Here is an 18408-nt window from a genome sequence, read left to right on the forward strand (position 1 = left end):
TGTTGGCCAGGATGGTCTCGATTTCTTGACCTCATGATCCGCCCACCTTGGCCTCCTAAAGTGCTGGGATTACAGGCATGAGCCACCGTGCCCAGCCACATCAAAACTTTCAATAGTAGCCGGCTTGTAAGACTTCCCCAAACCTAATCATGTATTCAGTGAACAAATGATAAGGGTTGATTCTAGTGAGTGCCACACCAGATGCTGTCCTAAGAACTTGTGTGTGTTAAGATAAAAGCTCAAGGCAGGGTGCTGCTGTTATGCCTGCCTTACAGAAGTAACCTTGAGCAATTCAATATTATCTTTGTCCATGATTAAAGTATCAGCCTTTGTCACCAGCAAGGAAAGATGCCATCCTGTAATCCCAGGACTTTGGGAGGCCGAGGCAGGTGGATTGCTTGAGCTCAGCAGTTCAAGACCAGCCTGGGCAACATGGTGAAACCCTGTCTAAAAAGTACGAAAATTAGCCAAACATGGTGGTGCATGCCTGTAGTCCCACGTACTTGGGTGGCTGAAGGGGGAGGATGACTTGAGCCTGGAGGAAGAGATTGCAGTGAGTCCAGACTGTGCCACTGCACTCCAGCCTGGGCAACAGAACTAGAGCCTGTCTCAAAAAAATGTTTAAATTAAACATTTAAATTAAAATAAATAAATAAATAAAAGGGCAATATGGCAAAACCCCATCTCTACTAAAAATGCAAAAGTTAGCTGGGCATGGTGGTGGGCACCTGTAATCCCAGTTACTTGGGAGGCTGAGGCAGGAGAATGGCTTGAATCAGGGGGGCTGAGGTTGCAATAAGCCAAGATAGCGCCACTGCACTCCAGCCTGGGCAAGGGAGTGAGATTCTATCTCAAAAAAAATAAATAATTAAATTAAATTAAAAGGAAAGGAAAGATTCGAGAATTGACACCCAAGGGCCCCAAGTTCCCAGAGAGGTGAAAACATTAAGGCACACGGAGGCCAAGGAACCGAGGCTGACACCCGGTCCAACTCCAGAACTAGCACACTTAAGAATACTTGAGCATTTACTGAATGCCTACTATGTAGTAGATTTCTGCCAAGGCAGGGAGAACAAAAAGACAAACCAACAGCCAGGTGTGGTGGTGCACACCTGTAGTCCCAGCTACTCAGGAGGCTGAGGGGGTAGGATCGCTTTAGTCCAGGATCTCACTTGGGTAACACAGTGAGATCCCACCTCTATAAAACATTTAAAAATTAGCTGAGGGTGGTGGCATGCACCTGTAGTCTCAGCTACTCAGGAGGCTGAGGCAGGAGGATCGCTTGAGCCCTGGAGGTTGAGGCTGCAGCGAGCCGTGATTGTGCCACTGCACTCTGGCCTCAGCAACAGAGCTAGATCCTGTCTCTAAAAAAAAACTAAAGAATAACACTATCCAGGACCGGGCACAGTGGCTCATGCCTGTAATCCCAGCACTTTGGGAGGCCGAGGCGGGCGGATCACCTGAGGTCGGGAGTTCAAGACCAGCCTGACCAACATGGAGAAACCCTGTCTCTGCTAAAAATACAAAATTAGCCGGGCATGGTGGCTCATGCCTGTAATCTCAGCTACTCGGGAGGCTGAGGCAGGAGAATCGCTTGAAACCGGGAGGCGGAGGTTGCGGTGAGGCGATATCGCGTCATTGCACTCCAGCCTGGGCAACAAGAGTGAAACTCCATCTCAAAAAAAAAAAAAAAAAAAAAAAAAAAAAAAGAATAACACTATCCAAACCCCAGATGGACTCTTTCCAACCTCAGCTCTACACTACACACTTATACGTCATGAAGTAAACCTACTGAATGAGTCTCTCTTTCCTCGACGCCAATTGCTAGCGTCTGCATCAGTCCTCATTCAGCTGTTTGCCCTCCACTAAACCACAGCAATCTTCCTGTAATTGGTTCTAATTCTTCTTCTTCTTTTTTTTTTTTTTTTTGAGATAGACTCTTGCTCTATCACCCAGGCTAGAGTACAGTGGCATGATCTCAGCTCACTGTAACCTCCACTTCCTAGGTTCAAGCAATTCTCCTGCCTCAGCCTCCCGATTGGCTGCGACTACAGGCGCAAGCCACCATGCCTGGTTAATTTTTTTGTATTTTCAGTAGAGATGGGTTTTCACCATGTTGGCCACGCTGGTTTTGAACTCCTGATCTCAAGTGATCTGCCTGCCTTGGCCTCCCAAAGTGCTGGGATTGCAGGTGTGAGCCATGGCGCACGGTCAATTGCATGTAATTCTGTCAGTTACGGTTCAGGAGTGCCCATTTATAACTTTATCCCACTGCTGTATATTTGCTTAGCTCTCCCCGTGAGAAGCATTTTCCTTTGTCCCCTGACTAGAGCTGGAGGATCTCCAGGGCAGGAACTGAGTGCGCTGCACCCTTTGATCTCCTCTTCGCCCTGCCCCGCCCCCTCAGGTGCCCACCTCAAAGGACGTACCACCACAAGTAAAGCTCCGAAGGACATTGCTTATAGAAACATATTCCTAACCATCCAGGCGCGGTGGCTCATGCCTGTAATCTCACCACTTTGAGAGGGTGAGGTGGGCGGATTGCTTGAGGTCAGGAGTTCAAGACCAGCCTGGCCAACATGGTGAAACCGTCTCTACTACAAATACAAAAAATTAGCCAGGTGTGGTGGTGGGCACCTGTAGTCCCAGCTAATCAGGAGGTTGAGGCAGGAGAATCGCTTGAACCCAGGCGGCGGAGGTTGCAGTGAGCCAAGATTGCACCACTGTACTCCAGCCTGGGTGACAGAGCAAGACTCTGTTTCAAAAGAAACACGACCTTGTGGTCTGTCAGAAAAGACAAAATATAGCTGCTTTGTTTATTTGGTTTCTTGAGATTCTCAAACACTTGCTCACTTGGCTGACTGAATGGCCATTTGTACCGAATAAAAAGCAAAAAAATATCAATGGCATTGAAGAGTCTTCTCTTTCCTTCCTGTGATCTATCCACATGGGACTAATTTAAGAAAAAATAAGGCAGAACCTTGTGTTCGACACCAAAGACTAAAGACATTGGGAGGGAAAAGGCCTCTTCACCACCTGCCAGAATTTTGTTCCTCTCTCTCCACCCTTCCAGCACACACAGAAAGGGCTGTCCAGGGCCAGCCCAGAGGTCCACTGAGCTGGGGAGTCTACCGCCAACAGAGGCCCCAAGTGACCTGCTGTGGGTGGGCCTGGCTGTCCCCAGCTTCTCCTCCAAGGTCAGAGAAATTCTGATGCCTCCAAGCAGCCTGTTGCTCATCTCTGCACAAAACATGTTCAATCTGCTGATCATTTCCTCTTCTGTCCCATATCTTGGGGGAAAAAACATGAACACCATTCCCTAAATTCATCAGCCACTAAATTAAAAAGTCATTTCAAAATTTTGAAGAAATTTAACTTACTTTAGAAAATGATAGGCAAATGGAACTCTACTACATCATATTGGGAGTTTGTCTTTCTGACTTGGTTTGTTCCTTTTTTTTTTTTAAGACAGAGTCTCACTCTGTCGCCCAGGCTGGAGTGCAGTGGCGCAATCTCAGCTCTCCCGGGCTCAAGCGAGTCTCATGTCTCAGCCTCCCAAGTAGCTGGGCTTACAGACACATGCCACCATGCCTGGCTAATTTTTGTGTTTTTAGTACAGATGGGGTTTCACCATGTTGACCAGGTTGGTCTCGAACCCTGACCTCAAATGATCCACCTGCCTCGGCCTCCCAAAGTGCTCAGATTACAGGCATGAGCCATCGTGCCCAACAATCTTTCTTTTTTTTAAGAGACAGGGTTTTGTTCTGTGGCCCAGGTTGGAGTGCAGGTGCAATCATAGCTCACTGCAGCCTGGAACTCCTCAGCTCAAGCCATCCTCCTGCCTCAATCTTCTAAGTAGCCAGGACTACAGGTAGGCGACACCACACGGGTTAGTTAAAAAATTTTTTTTTAGAGACTGGGTAACATTATATTGCTCAGGCTGGTCACGAACTCCTGGTCTCAGGCAATGCTTTCACCTCGGCCTCCCAAGTAGCCTGGAGTACAGGTGCATACCACCAAGCCTGGCTATTTTGGGGTGTTTTTCTTTTCAAATGATTAAATTGTATAGGTATGTTGACAAGTAAACATGGTCAGGTCATGATCTACCGCAAAATGAAAAATGGAGGTTGCAGATCATAAGTGTGATGATTCTATTTTCCAATAAAAACATTTTACCTGGGCTAGGCATGGTGGCTCATGCCTGTAATCTTTGGGAGGCTAAGGCAGGCAGATAACTTGAAGTCAGGAGTTAGAGAGCAGCCTAGCCAACATGTTGAAACCCCGTCTCTACTAAAAATGCAAAAATTTGCCAGGCATGGTGGCAGGTGCCTGTAATCCCAGCTACTCAGGAGGCTGAGGCATGAGCATCACTTGAACCTAGGAGGCAGAGGTTACAGTGAACCAAAATCGTGCCACTGTACTAGAGCCTGGGTGACAGAGTGAGACTTTGTCTCAAAAAAAAAATACAACAACCCTGTATCTGTATATATACAGAAAAAGTCTGAACAGGCATGGTGGCTCACGCCTGTAATTCTGAGCACATTGGGAGGCCAAGGCAGGTGGACTGCTGGAGCCCAGAAGTTCAAGACCAGCCTGGGCAACATAGTGAGACCTCATCTCTTCCAAAAAATACAAAAGTTAGCCAGGCATGGTGGCACACACCTATAGTCCCAGCTATTCGGGAGGCTCAGGCAGGAAGATCACCTGAGCCTGGGGAGGTCGAGGCTGCAGCGAGCTATGATTGTGCCACTGCTCTCCAGCCAGGGTGACAAAGCAAGACTCTGTCTCAAAAAAAAGAAAAAAAAAAAAGCTGGGTATGGTGGCTCACCCCAGTAATCCCAGCACTTCGGCTTGAGGCGGGCAGATCATGTGAGGCCGGGAGTTCAAGACCAGCCTGGGCAACATTGTGAAACTCCATCTCTACTACAAATATAAAAACTATCCAAGCGTGGTGGCAGACACCTGTAATCCCAGCTACTCAGGAGGCTGACGCAAGAGAATCGCTTGAAACCAGGAGGCGGAGGCTGCAGTGAGTCAAGATCGTGCCACTGCACTCCAGTCTGGGCGACAGAGTGAGACACCATCTTAAAAAAAAAGTCTAAGCTGGGCGTGCTGGCTCATGCCTGTAATCCCAGCACTTTGGGAGACCGAGGCGCACAGATCACCTGAGGTCGGGAGTTCAAGACCAGCCTGGCCAAACCCTGACTCTACTAAAAAAATACAAAAATTAGCTGAGCATGGTGGCGGGTGCCTGTAATCCCAGCTACTTGGGAGGCTGAGGCAGGAGAATCGCCTGAACTTGGGAGGCAGAGGTTGCGGTGAGCCAAGATCGTGCCAGCCTGGGCAACAAGATCAAGACTCAGTCTCAAAAACAAAAACAAAAAAGTCTGGGTTGGGCGCGGTGGCCCACTCCTGTATCCCAGCACTTTGGGACGCCATGACGGGCAGATCACCTGGTGCCTGTAATCCCAGCTACTTGGGAGGCTGAGGCAGGAGAATTGCCTGAACTTGGGAGGTGGAGGTTGCAGTAAGCTGAGATCGCGCCACTGCCCTCCAGCCTAGGCAACAAGAGCGAAACTCCATCTCAAAAAAAAAAAAAAAAGTCTAGAAGCAGTGTACCGAGGTTGGAGTCCTGTCCTGTTTTTCATGCTGTTCTATAGTTGATCACTGTCCTATGGCTATGCTAGATGTCAACATTAGGGAAAGCTTGGGGAAGGGTAGCTGGAACTCTCTGAATTATTTTTGCAACTTTTAAGTCCCAGATTACTTCAAAATAAAAGTTTTCTTAAAAGTCTGTAAGAAGAATTGTTAACAGCAGCATACATTTGTGTACTACCTTAGGTCAGTTCTGGGTGCATTACAGATACTAATCCACGTGTGAGCTCTAAGGGCAGGATTCTCCACCTTGGAGGACTTTTGGGGCTGGATCATTCTCTGTGGCTGGGGGGCATCCTATGCATGGTAGGATATTTGAGCTGCATCCCTGGCCTCCACCCACTAGATGTCAGTATAATTTCCCCAGTTATGAAAACCAAAAAAAGTCTCTAGGCCAGGTGCGGGGGCTCACACCTGTAATCCCAGCACTTTGGGAGGCTGAGGCAGGCGGATCACCTGAGGTCAGGAGTTTGAGACCAGCCTGGCCAACATTGTGAAACCCTATCCCTACTAAAAATACAAAAATTAGGTGGGCATGGTGGTGCACATCTGTAGTCCCAGCTACTTAGGAAGCTGAGGCTGCAGAATCGCTTGAACCCGGGAGGTGGAGGCTGCAGTGAGCCAAGATCTTGCTACTGCACTCCAGCCTGGACGACAGAGTCAGACTTGGTCTCCAAAAAAAAAATAAAGTCTCCAAACATTGCCAGCTGTCCCCTGGGGGTCAAAATCCCTTCCTCTCACCTAGTTGAGAAACACTGCTCTAAAGGAAAGGGTAGTGGCTTTTATTATCCCCAATGTACAAAAGGGGAAACTGAGGCACAGAGGAACTCATCCACCACCACACAGTGAGCAGAACTGGGATGAACCCAGGTTTTGGGCCCCAGAGTAAAACACTCAGCCACATACCAGGTGGCCTTGTAGTACATCAAGCATTATTCCAGGGGTCATCTCTGGGACTGGTTCCGCAGGGAGGCTGTCCCGCTGCCCTGAAGCCCGGGGAGGCCTCCTCTAAGCTGTGGGACCCCACCAGAGGCTTGTAGAATCTCTAAAAACTTTCACTTTTACTTTTCCTGTATGCCCTCTCCGTTATTTCTATTTTTCTTTCTTTTTTTTTGAGACAGGGCCTCACTCTATCAGTCAGGATGGAGTGCAGTAGTATGATCTTGACTCACTGCAACCTCCACCTCCCAGTTCAAGCGATCTTCCTGCCTCAACCTCCTGAGTAGCTGGGACTACAGGTGCCTGTCACCATGTCCAGCTAATTTCCTTACTTTACATTGTAGAGACAGGATCTCGCTATGTTGCCCAGGCTGGTCTTGAACTCCTGGACTCAAGCGATCCACCCACCTCAGCCTCCCAAAGTGCTAGGATTACAGGCGTGAGCCACCACGCCTGGCCGCCTATTTTTCTTACCAGCATGAATTAAATCCTTTTTGTCTTTTTCTTTTTTTTTTTTTTTTGAGACAGCGTCTTGCTCTGTTGCCCAGGCTGGAGTGCAGTGGCACCATCTCGGCTCACTGCAACCTCCACCTCCCAGGTTCAAGCGATTCTCCTGCCTCAGCCTCCTGAGTAGGTGGGATTACAGGCACGTGCCACAACACCTGGCTAATTTTTGTATTTTTAGTAGAGACGGGGTTTCACCATGTTGGTCAGGCTGGTCTTGAACTCCTGACCTTGTGATCTGCCCGCCTTGGCCTCCCAAAGTGCTGAGATTACAGTCGCGAGCCACAGCACCTGGCCAATCCTTGCTTGCTTTTAAGGAGGTTGGGGCAGTTATGTTAGCCAGATCTGCAATAAACATGCCCACATTCTTCCCACAAGCAGAAGCAGAAATCAAGAAGTGTCCATTTGAATGAACGTACCTGAGGTCCGCAGCTTCTTCCTCTTAGTCATTTTATCTTCCCCTTGAGAAATGTGAAAACAAGCAAAATCTCTCATCATTATAAGCAGTCTCTGTCTCTGTTCATATCCAGTGGCTTTGGCTGAGAGCAGAGGTTACCCCCACCTCCACCTCAGCTCATTTGGCTGCCCCAGGGGTCAGATGGCTCCCATTCGGACACAGAGTCACAGCCACTTTGGGCCATGACCAGGTAGGAATTCAAACCTCCTCCAAACTTAAGATCTTATGCCCAGGACCTGAAAGACAAATGGGCCCTTGGGGGGGTACTTATAGATAGCCCCAGGGACCCAGACTCTGGTCCCTAGGATGAGACAGCCTGTGTGAAGCCCCTCCCTCCAGACTGGGTTATCTGGGGGCCCTTCCAAGGACACTTGAGGACTCTCCAGGGGCCTCTGGAGACCAGCCTGGCCAATATGGTGAAACTCCCTCTCTACTAAAAATACAAAAATTAGCCTGGGCATCGTAGTGCACATCTGTAATCCCAGCTACTCCGGAGGCTGAGACAGTAGAATTCCTTGAACCCATGAGGCAGAGGTTGCAGTGAGCCGAGATCGCTCCACTGCACTCCAGCCTGGGCGACAGAGCGAGACTCCTTCTTAAAAAAAAAAAAAAAAAAAAAAAAATTAGCCAGGTGTGGTGGCACACACCCGTAATCCCAGCTACTTAGGAGGCTGTGGCACAAGGATCACTTGAACCCAGGAGGCAGAGGTTGCAGTGAGCCAAGATCGTGCCACTTTAAAGGGGACAGCTGCGTCCTTGGAGGGGCAAGAGCTGCCATAGGCCGGTTTCTCCCAGCCTTGGGGGCGAGGCAAACCAAAACGGACCTGGGCCACAGAAGTCTTTGAGGACCCTCTGTCCTTATCAGAAACGAGCTCTGCCTGGATCAGTTGGGAATAAGTCGCTTGAATTATCCGCGTTACTCTTTTTGGAAAAAATAAATGGCCAAATTGGCCCTCACAGAAGCCTGGAGGCCTCGAGATGGGAGGTGAAGGATGGAAAGGCCTGAGGGTGGGCGCTGTGGACCCCGCTCCCGGTGACAAGCCCCACACTGACACTACGCCGACCACCGAAAAGTGAGGACTCCACAGGCCGAGAGCCCACATGAAGCCGGAGCCCGTCGGTGACTGAGGGACGCCGTGAACCCCACAGAGGTCGCCGCCCCTCACACCTGCGGACGCTCTGCTTTTTTCCCGCGCCTCGCGAGGTCCCGCCCCGCGCATGCGCGACGCGAACACCGCCCACGCGGCCCGCGAGAGTTAGCACCGCCTCCGCCAGGCGCATGCGCGCCCACGCACTACCTGCCGGCAGTTGTAGTTTCGGCTCGGCGGACCCGGCGAGTCCAGTGGCCGCGCTCCGGTGCGGCGGCGCCCGAGGCCCGAGGCGGAAGTGGGACGGCCAAGCAGGGAGGCGAGGGCTCGGGATCGACGGCCGCGGGGCGCCGACGAGGGGTGCAGGACTCAGGAAGGGCGAGTGCACGGCGACAGGGCCCGGGGAAGGAGGCAGGGCAAGGCCGGGCTTGGGGACAGGCGGTCCGGGCATCCAGCCTTGAAGATGCACAAGAGGAAAGGACCCCCGGGACCCCCGGGCAGAGGCGCCGCGGCCGCCCGCCAGGTGAGTCTGCGCCCCACGGCCCGACCTGGGGATCCCTCCCCACCCCCGTCACTCGCTCAGGGAAGGGCCCCACCCCCCAGGGAAGCCCGATCTCCGCCCTCCAGGTAAGCCCCGGTCCCTGCCCCCCAGGTGAGGCTCCAACCCCACCCAAGTGTGGCCTACTGGCCTTGGCTCCCCAGCTCCTGGGGCCCTGCCCCGGTTTCGGGGCCACCTGTTGCCACAGCTGCTCCAGTCGGGGAGGGGCAGTCCTCGGACTTGACACATCAAACCCTTGCATCAGTGGGGCCATGTCAGACTCTTTTTATTCCATTGTACAGATGAGGACTTTGAGACTCAGAGACGTGAAGACATCTGCCCAAGGTCATAGGGATTAACAGCTTGGCCAGGGCTAAACACAAATCCAGGGCTGCAGCCATAAGCTTATGGCACTGTGGCTGGGCCCCTTCTCACTCTCCTGACTCCTCTGCCCCAGGCACCAGATAGTTTGATTTTTCTCAGTTTTGATAGAAGGAGCCCAGGACATAGCTTGGTGTTCAGATATTCGAGTCTGGCTAACCTGAAGTTCCCTCCTGGCCTCTGTACATTGGACACTTGACTTTACAGCTCTGAGCCTCAGCTTTCTCATCTGTAAAATGGAGATCTCTATAATCCCAGCACTTCAGAAGATGGAGGCGGAGGCAGAGGCGGGAGAGTCATTTGAGGCCAGAGTTTGAGACCAGCCAAAAGCGAGACCCCCGTCTCAACAAAAAATAAAAAGACTAACTGGGCATGGTGGCATGTGCCTGTAGTCCTGCTACTTGGGAGGCTAAGGAGGATTGCTTGAGCCCAGGAGTTCAAGACCGCAGTGAGCTATGATTGCACTACTTCTGCTCCTGCCTGGGTGACAGAACAAGACTTTCTCTAAAATAAAAAATTAAAAATGGAAGCTCGGGGTGGTGTCTCACACCTGTAATCCCAGCACTTTGGGAGGCCATGGCAAAACCCCATCTCTACTAAAAATACAAAAATTAGCTGGGCATGGTGGCGGGCACCTGTAATCCCAGCTACTCGGGAGGCTGAGGTGGGAGAATCGCTTGAACCGGGAGGCGGAGGTTGCAGTGAGCTGAGATCGCGCCACTGCATTCCAGACTGGGTGACAGAGCGAGACTCCTTCTCAAAATAAATAAATAAATAAATTCCTTCTGAAAATAAATAAATAAATAAAAAATAAAAAATGGAGACCTCCAAGAGACCCTACATTACAGGACAGTTGTAAAGAGTCATTGAGATAGTTTATGGAAAGTGCTACAACATAGCACTCAATAAATGTTACTATTATCATTATTACTAGTTGGTGGAGCCATACATAATTGCCAATATTTGGCCATTTTTTACCTACAGGAAAGGCAATTTCATATGGTTAAACACAATGTTATCACATCATGATTGGTCATTAACCAAGATAGGAAGATGGGTCTGCATGGCAAACCTGCATTGTGGTTAGGGCTTCTTTTTTTGTTTGTTTGTTTTTGAGACGGAGTCTTGCTCTCTCGCCCCAGGCTGGAGTGCAGTGGTGCAGTCTCGGCCCACTGCAACCTCCGCTTCCTGGGTTCAAGCGATTCTGCTGTCTCAGCCTCCTGAGTAGCTAGGATTACAGGCCCCCACCACCACACTCGGCTAATTTTTGTATGGTTTTTTTTCTTTTTTTTTTTTTTTTTGAAATGGAGTTTCGCTTTTGTTGCTCAGGCTGGAGTGCAGTGGCGCGATCTTGGCTCACCACAACCTCCAACTCCTGTGTTCAAGCGATTCTCCTGCCTCAGCCTCCCGAGTAGCTGGGATTACAGGCATGCGCCACCATGCCTGGTTAATTTTGTATTTTTTAGTAGAGACGGGGTTTCTCCCTGTTGGTCAGGCTGGTCTCGAACTCCCCACCTCAGGTGACCCGTCCGCCTCAGCCTTCCAAAATGCTGGGGTTACAGGCATGAGCCACTGTGCCCGGCCTAATTTTTGTATTTTTAGTAGTAACGGGGTTTCACCATGTTGGCCAGGCTGGTCTCGAACTGCTGACCTCAGGTGATCCCCCTACCTTGGTCTCCCAAAGTGCTGGGATTACAAGTGTGAGCCACCGCACCTGGCCCTGTCGTCAGGGCTTCTAATTGCTCTTATTTTTATTTTTTATTTTTTTGGAGACAGAGTCTCACTCTGTTGCCCAGGCTGGAGTTCAGTGGCGCAGTCTCAGCTCACTGCAACCTCCATCTCCCAGGTTCACAGTTTCAAGCAATTCTCCTGCCTCAGCCTCCTGAGTAGCTGGGATTGCAGACGCCGCCACCACGCCCAGCTAATTTTTGTATTTTTAGTAGAGACGGGGTTTCACCATGTTGGCTAGGCTGGTCTCAAACTCCTGACCTCAGGTGACCTGCCTGCCTCGGCCTCCCAAATTGCTAGGATTACAGGTGTGAGCCACCACATGAAGCCATCATGCTCTTGAAGCCCAACCTTCCCACACAGCCCCCTCTGCTGAGGATGCTGGAAAGAAAAGCCCAAGTGTACAGAGTAGCTTTGCTTTGGGCAAAGTGTGGGGCCTGCTTCCCTCCCTCCCTCCCTTCTTTCTTTTTTTTCTTCCTTCCCTCCTTCCTCCCTCCCTCTCTCCCTCCCCTGCTCCATCTCTCTTTCTTTCCTTTCAACAGGGCTTTACTGTGTTGCCCAGGTGGAGTGCCATAGCACAGTCATGGCTCACTGCAGCCTTGACCTCACCAGGCTCAAGTGATCCTCCTGCCTCAGCCTCCCGAGTAGCTGGGACCATAGGCACACACCACAACTCCCAGCTAATTTTAAAAAGTTTTTTTTTCCTGTAATCCCAGCACTTTGGGAGGCCGAGGCAGGTGGATCACGAGGTCAGATCGAGACCATCCTGGCTAACAAGGTGAAACCCCGTCTCTGCTAAAAATACAAAAAAAAAATTAGCCGGGCGTGGTGGCGGGCTCCTGTAGTCCCAGCTACTCGGGAGGCTGAGGCAGGAGAATGGCATGAACCTGGGAGGCGGAGGTTGCAGTGAGCTGAGACCGCACTACTGCACTCCAGCCTGGGCGACAGAGCGAGACTCCGCCTCAGGAAAAAAAAAAAAAAAATTTTTTTTTTTTTTTTTGTAGAGATGGGGGTCTCACTGTACTGCCCAATCTGGTCTGGAACTCCCAGACACAAGCCATCCTCTTGCCTTGGCCTCCCAAAGTGCTGGGATGACAGGCGTGAGCCACTGTGCCCAGCCAGGGGCCTGCTTTTTCCCACTGAACTTGGCCCAGCAGCACATCATAAGTGTGGATTCAGATCAGAGAGCTAGGTCTCTTGCCCTTTGCCCCAGGTTGAACTGTGCCAGAGGGCCTGGCCTATCTTGGAACACCTGTTCTGGGCTTGTTCCAGCCTCCTGGCACTCTCCAGGGAAATGGCTTTCCCTGGGAGACCTTGTTTCCTTCCTCCCAAGGGGACTCTCTGGCCATCATGGCTGCCTCTAGCCATGTGGCAAACCAAAGGTCTGACTGAAGCCTTGCTGTCCCCCTAGCTGGGCCTGCTGGTTGACCTCTCCCCAGATGGCCTGATGATCCCTGAGGACAGAGCTAACGATGAAGAACTGGAGGCTGAGTTCTTGGCTTTGGTCGGGGGCCAGCCCCCAGCCCTGGAGAAGCTCAAAGGCAAAGGTGAGATGGTTAACACACCTTCAGAACATTTTCTGATCTCCTGCAAGTGGTTTGGGCGCAGAACTGGGGGCACTGGGTAGGTAGGGGAAAGAAGACAGAGAAGACCCCTGTTCTCCTGGAGCCGATGATCTGGGTAAGAGGGTCAAGATCAACTCTGAGGCTGGGCACGGTGGCTCAAGCCTGTAATCCCAGCACTTTGGGAGGCCAAGGCAGGCAGATCACGAGGTCAGGAGATCGAGACCATCCTGGCTAACACGGTGAAACCCCGTCTCTACTAAAAATACAAAAAAAAAAAAAAAAAATTAGCCGGGCGTGGTGGCGGGCGCCTGTAGTCCGAGCTATCCAGGAGGCTGAGGCAGAAGAATGGCATGAACCAGGGAAGTGGAGCTTGCAGTGAGCCGAGACTGCGCCACTGCACTCCAGCCTGGGCGACAGAGCGAGACTCCGTCTCAAAAAAAAAAAAAGATCAACTCTGGACCCAGACTGAGAGTTGGAATCCGAGCTCTGCCACTTACTGGTTATGTGACTTGAGGAGTCGTCACATCATGTGCTTTGGCCTCAGTTTCCCCATCTGTAAAACTGGAAATAATAACCATGTTACAGGAGTTAATCTGGAGTCCGTAAGTATTTCACCCAGGGCACATTGGCTCATGCATGTAATCCCAGCACTCTGGGAGGCCAAGGTGGACAGATCACTTGGGGCCAGGAGTTCGAGACCAGCCTGGCCAACATGGTGAAACCCCATCTTTACTAAAAATACAAAAATTAGCCAAGCTTGGCGGCGAACACCTGTAATCCCAGCTACTTGGGAGGCTGAGGCATGAGAATCGCTTGAATCCAGGAGGCAGCAGTTGCAGTGGGCAGAGATTGTGCCACTGCACTCCAGCCTGGGCAACAGAGCAAGATCCTGTCTCCAAAAAAACAAAAAAGAGAGAAGCTTCATTCAGTCATGAATTACTGTGCTGTTGGCTGTGAATTCAAAGTTAATGAATGAACGATATCTATTCAGTAAGGTGTCTTCAAACAGAAACACACATAGGGCAAGGCTGTGTATTGATCAGTTGATTAAAATTTTGTGACCAGAGCTGGGTGTGGTGGTGCATGCCTGTAATCCCAGCTACTCGGGAAGCTGAGGCAGGAAGATCACTTGAGGCCAAGAGTTTGAGGCTGTAGTGAGCTCTGATCGGGCCACTGCACTCCAGCCTAGATGACAGAGCAAGATCCTGTCTCCAAAAAAGGTTATGACTGGAGGCTCACAGGAACCTAAGCTTAAATTTCCCCAAGGAGCAACAGTCCTATAGTCATTAGTTTAGTCTTCAAGGCAGCTTTATAGAATGTAACATAACTAATAACAAGATATGGGCAATATGCTATTCTAAGAGCTTCATTGACCTCTGCTCCAACCTACCTATGAAGGAGGAACGGTTGTCATCCCCATGTCACAGACTGAGAAACTGAGGCTCAGAGAGGTGACATCACTTGCCCAAGGTCTCACAGAGAGAAAGTTGCAGAGCTGGGTTTTTTTTGTTGTTGTTGTTGTGTGTGTGTGTTTTTATTTTTTTGGAGACAAACCCTTGCTCTGTTGCCCAGGCTGCAGTGCAGTGGCACGATCTCAGCTCACTGCAACCTCTGCCTCCTGGGCTTAAGTGATTCTCCTGCCTCAGCCTCTCCAACAGCTGGGATTACATGCCACCATGCCCAGCTAATTTTTGTTTTGTTTTGTTTTGTTTTATGAGATGGAGTCTCGCTCTGTTGCCCAGGCTGGAGTGCAGTGGTGCAATCTCGGCTCACTGCAAGCTCCGTCTCCCAGGTTCACGCCATTCTCCGGCCTCAGGTTCCCAAGTAGCTGGGACCACAGGCACCCGCCACCATGCCTGGCTAATTTTTTGTATTTGTAGTAGAGACAGAGTTTCACCGTGTTAGCCAGGATGGTCTCGATCTCCTGACCTTGTGATCCACCCGCCTCGTCCTCCCAAAGTGCTGGGATTACAGGTGTGAGCCACCGCGCCCGGCCTAATTTTTGTATTTTTAGTAGAGATGGGGTTTCATCATATTGGCCAGGCTGGTCTCGAACGCCTGACTTCAAGTGATCCTTCTGCCTCGGCCTCCCAAAGTGCTGGGATTACAGGCGTGAGCCACTGTGCCTGGTCTGCAGAGCTGGGTTTTGAATTCAGGTAGCCGGGCCCCAGACCTGAGGCTGAATAAGGAAGAGATGAAATGGGGAAGTCAGCGAGAGGTGGGATCACCTAGCGTGTCCAGGATGGGAAATGGGGGCTCTTGGTGTACGACCCTGGTCCACCTGGGACATCCCCCTACTGCCAGGTCCCCTGCCGATGGAGGCCATTGAGAAGATGGCCAGCCTGTGCATGAGAGACCCGGATGAGGATGAGGAGGAGGGGACGGATGAGGACGACTTGGAGGCTGATGACGACCTGCTGGTGAGCACTGAGGGCAGAGTGGGGGCTCTTATCCGGTTGCCCCCATCCAGCAGGCCCTCATGTCCTGCCCCCGGCCATGTGTCCCTGCAGGCGGAGCTAAATGAGGTCCTTGGAGAGGAGCAGAAGGCTTCAGAGACCCCACCTCCTGTGGCCCAGGTACAGTGCGGATGACCCCACTCCCTTGAACCACAACCCAACGGACAGCCCGGGGTTCAAGGCCTAGCCTTTTTTTATGAGATGGAGTCTTGCTGTGTCACCCAGGCTGGAGTGCAGTGGTGCCATCTCAGCTCACTACAACCTCTGCCTCCCAGGTTCAAGCGATCCTCCCACCTCAGCCTCCCCAGTAGCTGGGATTACAGGTGTGTGTCACCATGCCTGGCTAATTTATATATTTTTTAGTAGAGATGGGGTTTCTCTGTGTTGGCCAGGCTGGTCCTGACCTCAAGTGATCCACCTGCCTCGGCCTCCCAAAGTGCTGGGATTATAGGCATGAGCCACCGCGCCTGGCCCACCCTTGTCCTTCACAGCCATGTGACCCATATCAGGCGGGTGACAATGACGCTTCTGAAACCTCATTCCCTCCACTGGGAAATGAGGACCATGATTTCTGCCTCACTGGGGCGGGGGAGGCTGGTCCAGGGATGACATGGGGCTGACTGTTAACTGCAGAAGGGGCTAACGGGGCATCCCAAGTGGGGTCACCACCCACACTGTATCCCTGCCCTCCCACAGCCGAAGCCTGAGGCCCCCCATCCAGGGCTGGAGACCACCCTGCAGGAGAGGCTGACGCTCTATCGGACAGCAATTGAAAGCGCCAGACAAGCTGGAGACAGTGCCAAGATGCGGCGCTACGACCGGGGGCTTAAAGTAAGTGGGCAGAGGGCAGGGTACAGGGACCCCCCCACCCCGATGCCCCACACCAAGCTCTTGGCTTCTCCCAAACCAATACTCACGCCTTGTCTCAGACACTGGAAAACCTGCTGGCCACCATCCGGAAGGGCAATGCCATTGACGAAGCGGACATCCCGCCACCAGTGGCCATAGGAAAAGGCCCGGCGTCCACGCCTAGCTACAGCCCTGCACCCACCCAGCCGGCCCCTGGAATCGCGTCAGCCCCAGAGCCCAGGGTCACCCTGGAGGGACCTTCTCCCACCGCCCCAGCCTCATCTCCAGGCTTGGCTAAGCCCCAGATGCCCCCAGGTAGGTGATGGGCAGGGCCGGGCTGATATGGGATCCGAGTGGGCCGTCTGGCAGGATGCTGCTCTAGGGGGGTGCAGGCTGTGCACTGATTGTGAGATATTTTCAGCACCCTGAGTCCTGGGGTCTTCAAGCCCCTGGAGTTCATGAATACCTCCCAAGCAGGACATGGATACCCAGAGAGTTTTTTTGTTGTTATTATGATATTATGATAAAATATAGATCACATTTGCCATTAAAAATTATTTTAGTTCTTTTTTTTGAGATAGAGTTTCGTTCTTGTTGCCCAGGCTGGAGCTCAATGGCACGATCTCAGCTCACTACAACCTCCACCTCCTAAGTTCAAGCGATCGTCCTGCCTCAGCCTCCCAAGTAGCTGGGATTACAGGCATATGCCACCACACCTGGCTAATTTTGTATTTTTAGTAGAGATGGAATTTCACCTTGTTGGCCAGGCTGGTCTCGAATTCCTGATCTCAGGTGATCCACCCACTTCGACCTCCCAATTTGCTGGGATTACAGGCATGAGCCACTGTGCCCGGCCTTTTTTAATTCTTTGAGACAGGGTCTTACTCTGTCACCCAGGCTGGAGTGCAGTGACGTGATCATAGCTTACTATAGTCTCAACCTCTTGGGCTCAAGGGATCTTCCCTCAGCTTCGCCAGTAGCTGTGACTAGAGGCATGCACCACACACTTGGCTAATTTTTTTTTTTTTTTTGAGTTGGAATCTCACTCTGTCACCCAGGCTGGAGTGCAGTGGTGCGATCTCGGCTCACTGCAGCCTCCACCTCCTGGGTTCAAGCAATACTCCTGCCTCAGCCTCCTGAGCAGCTGGGATTACAGGCGCATGCCACCACACCTGGCTAATTTTTTGTATTTTTAGTAGAGACGGGGTTTCACCGTGTTAGCCAGGATGGTCTTGATCTCCTGACCTCGTGATCCGCCTGCCTCGGTCTCCCAAAGTGTTAGGATTACAAGCATGAGCCACCACGCCAGGCCTCATCACCTTTTTTTTTTTTTTTTTTTTTTTGAAACAGAGTCTCACTCTATTGCCCAGGCTGGAGTGCAGTAGTGTGATCCCAGTTCACTGCAACCTGCCTCCTGGGCTCAAGCAATCCTCCCGCCTCAGCCTCCTGAGTAGCTGGAATTACAGGCATATGCTACCATGCCCAATGCCCAGCTAATTTTTGTACTTTTTGTAGAGGTGCCATGTTGCCCAAACTAGAACATATCTTCTAAGAGGTTTTTCTTCCTAACCTTCCCCTAGGAAAGGAAGGCCTCCCTCCCTCTCTTCATGATATGAACACGGGGCTTTGCCCTAGGTCCAAACACTTCCCTGGCAGGAAGCAAAGAGACAACTCAAAATACTGGCGTGGGTTTGAGAAAGCAAACACTGGGTCACTAAATCCTTCTGCAACCAAGCTGGTTTCCAAGCCATTGTTTTTGGCAAAGTTCAAGGATTACTGGAATTGTCACCTGAAATTGTCAACTGAAACGACCAAAAATTTTTCACAATGGAAGTTTGGCATAAAACTTGTCAGGAGTTCAAAGAATACAAAGACATCACAGTAACAAAATTCTGGTGTCTTCCAATCTATTTGTTGATGTGAAGTAGGTTTCTCAATACTTTAATTTTTTTGAGACGGAGTCTCCCTCTTGTTTCCAGGCTGGAGTGCAATGGCGCGATCTCGGCTCACTGCAACCTCCGCCTCCCAGGTTCAAGTGATTCACCTGCCTCAGCCTCCCGAGTAGCTAGTATTACAAGCGCCCACCACCAAGCCTGGCTAATATTTGTATTTTTAGTAGAGACGGGGTTTCACCATGTTGCTGCCCAGGCTGGTCTCGAACTCCTGACCTCAGGTGATCCGCCTGCTCCGCCTCCCAAAGTGCTGGGATTACAGGCGTGAGCCACCACCCCTGGCCTCAACACTTTAA

At 51.2% G+C, this 18408-nt stretch overlaps 2 protein-coding genes across 15 annotated transcripts in view; one reads left to right on the forward strand and one right to left on the reverse strand.

Moving 5' to 3' along the window:
• BRME1 (break repair meiotic recombinase recruitment factor 1) overlaps nt 1-9182 on the reverse strand; it is a 23813-nt gene extending 14631 nt beyond the window's left edge. For 4 of the 7 annotated variants that reach the window (XM_055238144.1, XM_055238142.1, XM_055238141.1 and 1 more), the window contains exons 1-2: nt 8380-8741; nt 7518-7569 (exon numbers count right to left, since the gene is read on the reverse strand). In XM_055238144.1, coding sequence (XP_055094119.1) covers nt 7518-7569; nt 8380-8658 — 331 coding nt within the window. In that variant the 5' untranslated portion in view covers nt 8659-8741. Of the gene's footprint in view, nt 1-7517; nt 7570-8379; nt 8760-8853 lie in introns of those variants that run through there. The other 3 variants (XM_063616316.1, XM_055238145.2, XM_055238146.2) reach the window with 3 other exon arrangements.
• Nucleotides 8874-18408, forward strand: part of CC2D1A (coiled-coil and C2 domain containing 1A) — a 25310-nt gene continuing 15775 nt past the window's right edge. For 5 of the 8 annotated variants that reach the window (XM_055238137.2, XM_055238138.2, XM_063616231.1 and 2 more), the window contains exons 1-6: nt 9035-9166; nt 12702-12837; nt 15160-15275; nt 15366-15431; nt 16008-16142; nt 16241-16475. In XM_055238137.2, the coding sequence (XP_055094112.1) occupies nt 9107-9166; nt 12702-12837; nt 15160-15275; nt 15366-15431; nt 16008-16142; nt 16241-16475 (748 nt within the window). In that variant the 5' untranslated portion in view covers nt 9035-9106. Of the gene's footprint in view, nt 9167-12701; nt 12838-15159; nt 15276-15365; nt 15432-16007; nt 16143-16240; nt 16476-18408 lie in introns of all 8 variants that reach the window. The other 3 variants (XM_063616232.1, XM_063616233.1, XM_055238136.2) reach the window with 2 other exon arrangements.

The sequence above is a fragment of the Symphalangus syndactylus genome, chromosome 13 (assembly GCF_028878055.3).
Source record: "Symphalangus syndactylus isolate Jambi chromosome 13, NHGRI_mSymSyn1-v2.1_pri, whole genome shotgun sequence".
Classification (NCBI taxonomy): domain Eukaryota; kingdom Metazoa; phylum Chordata; class Mammalia; order Primates; family Hylobatidae; genus Symphalangus; species Symphalangus syndactylus.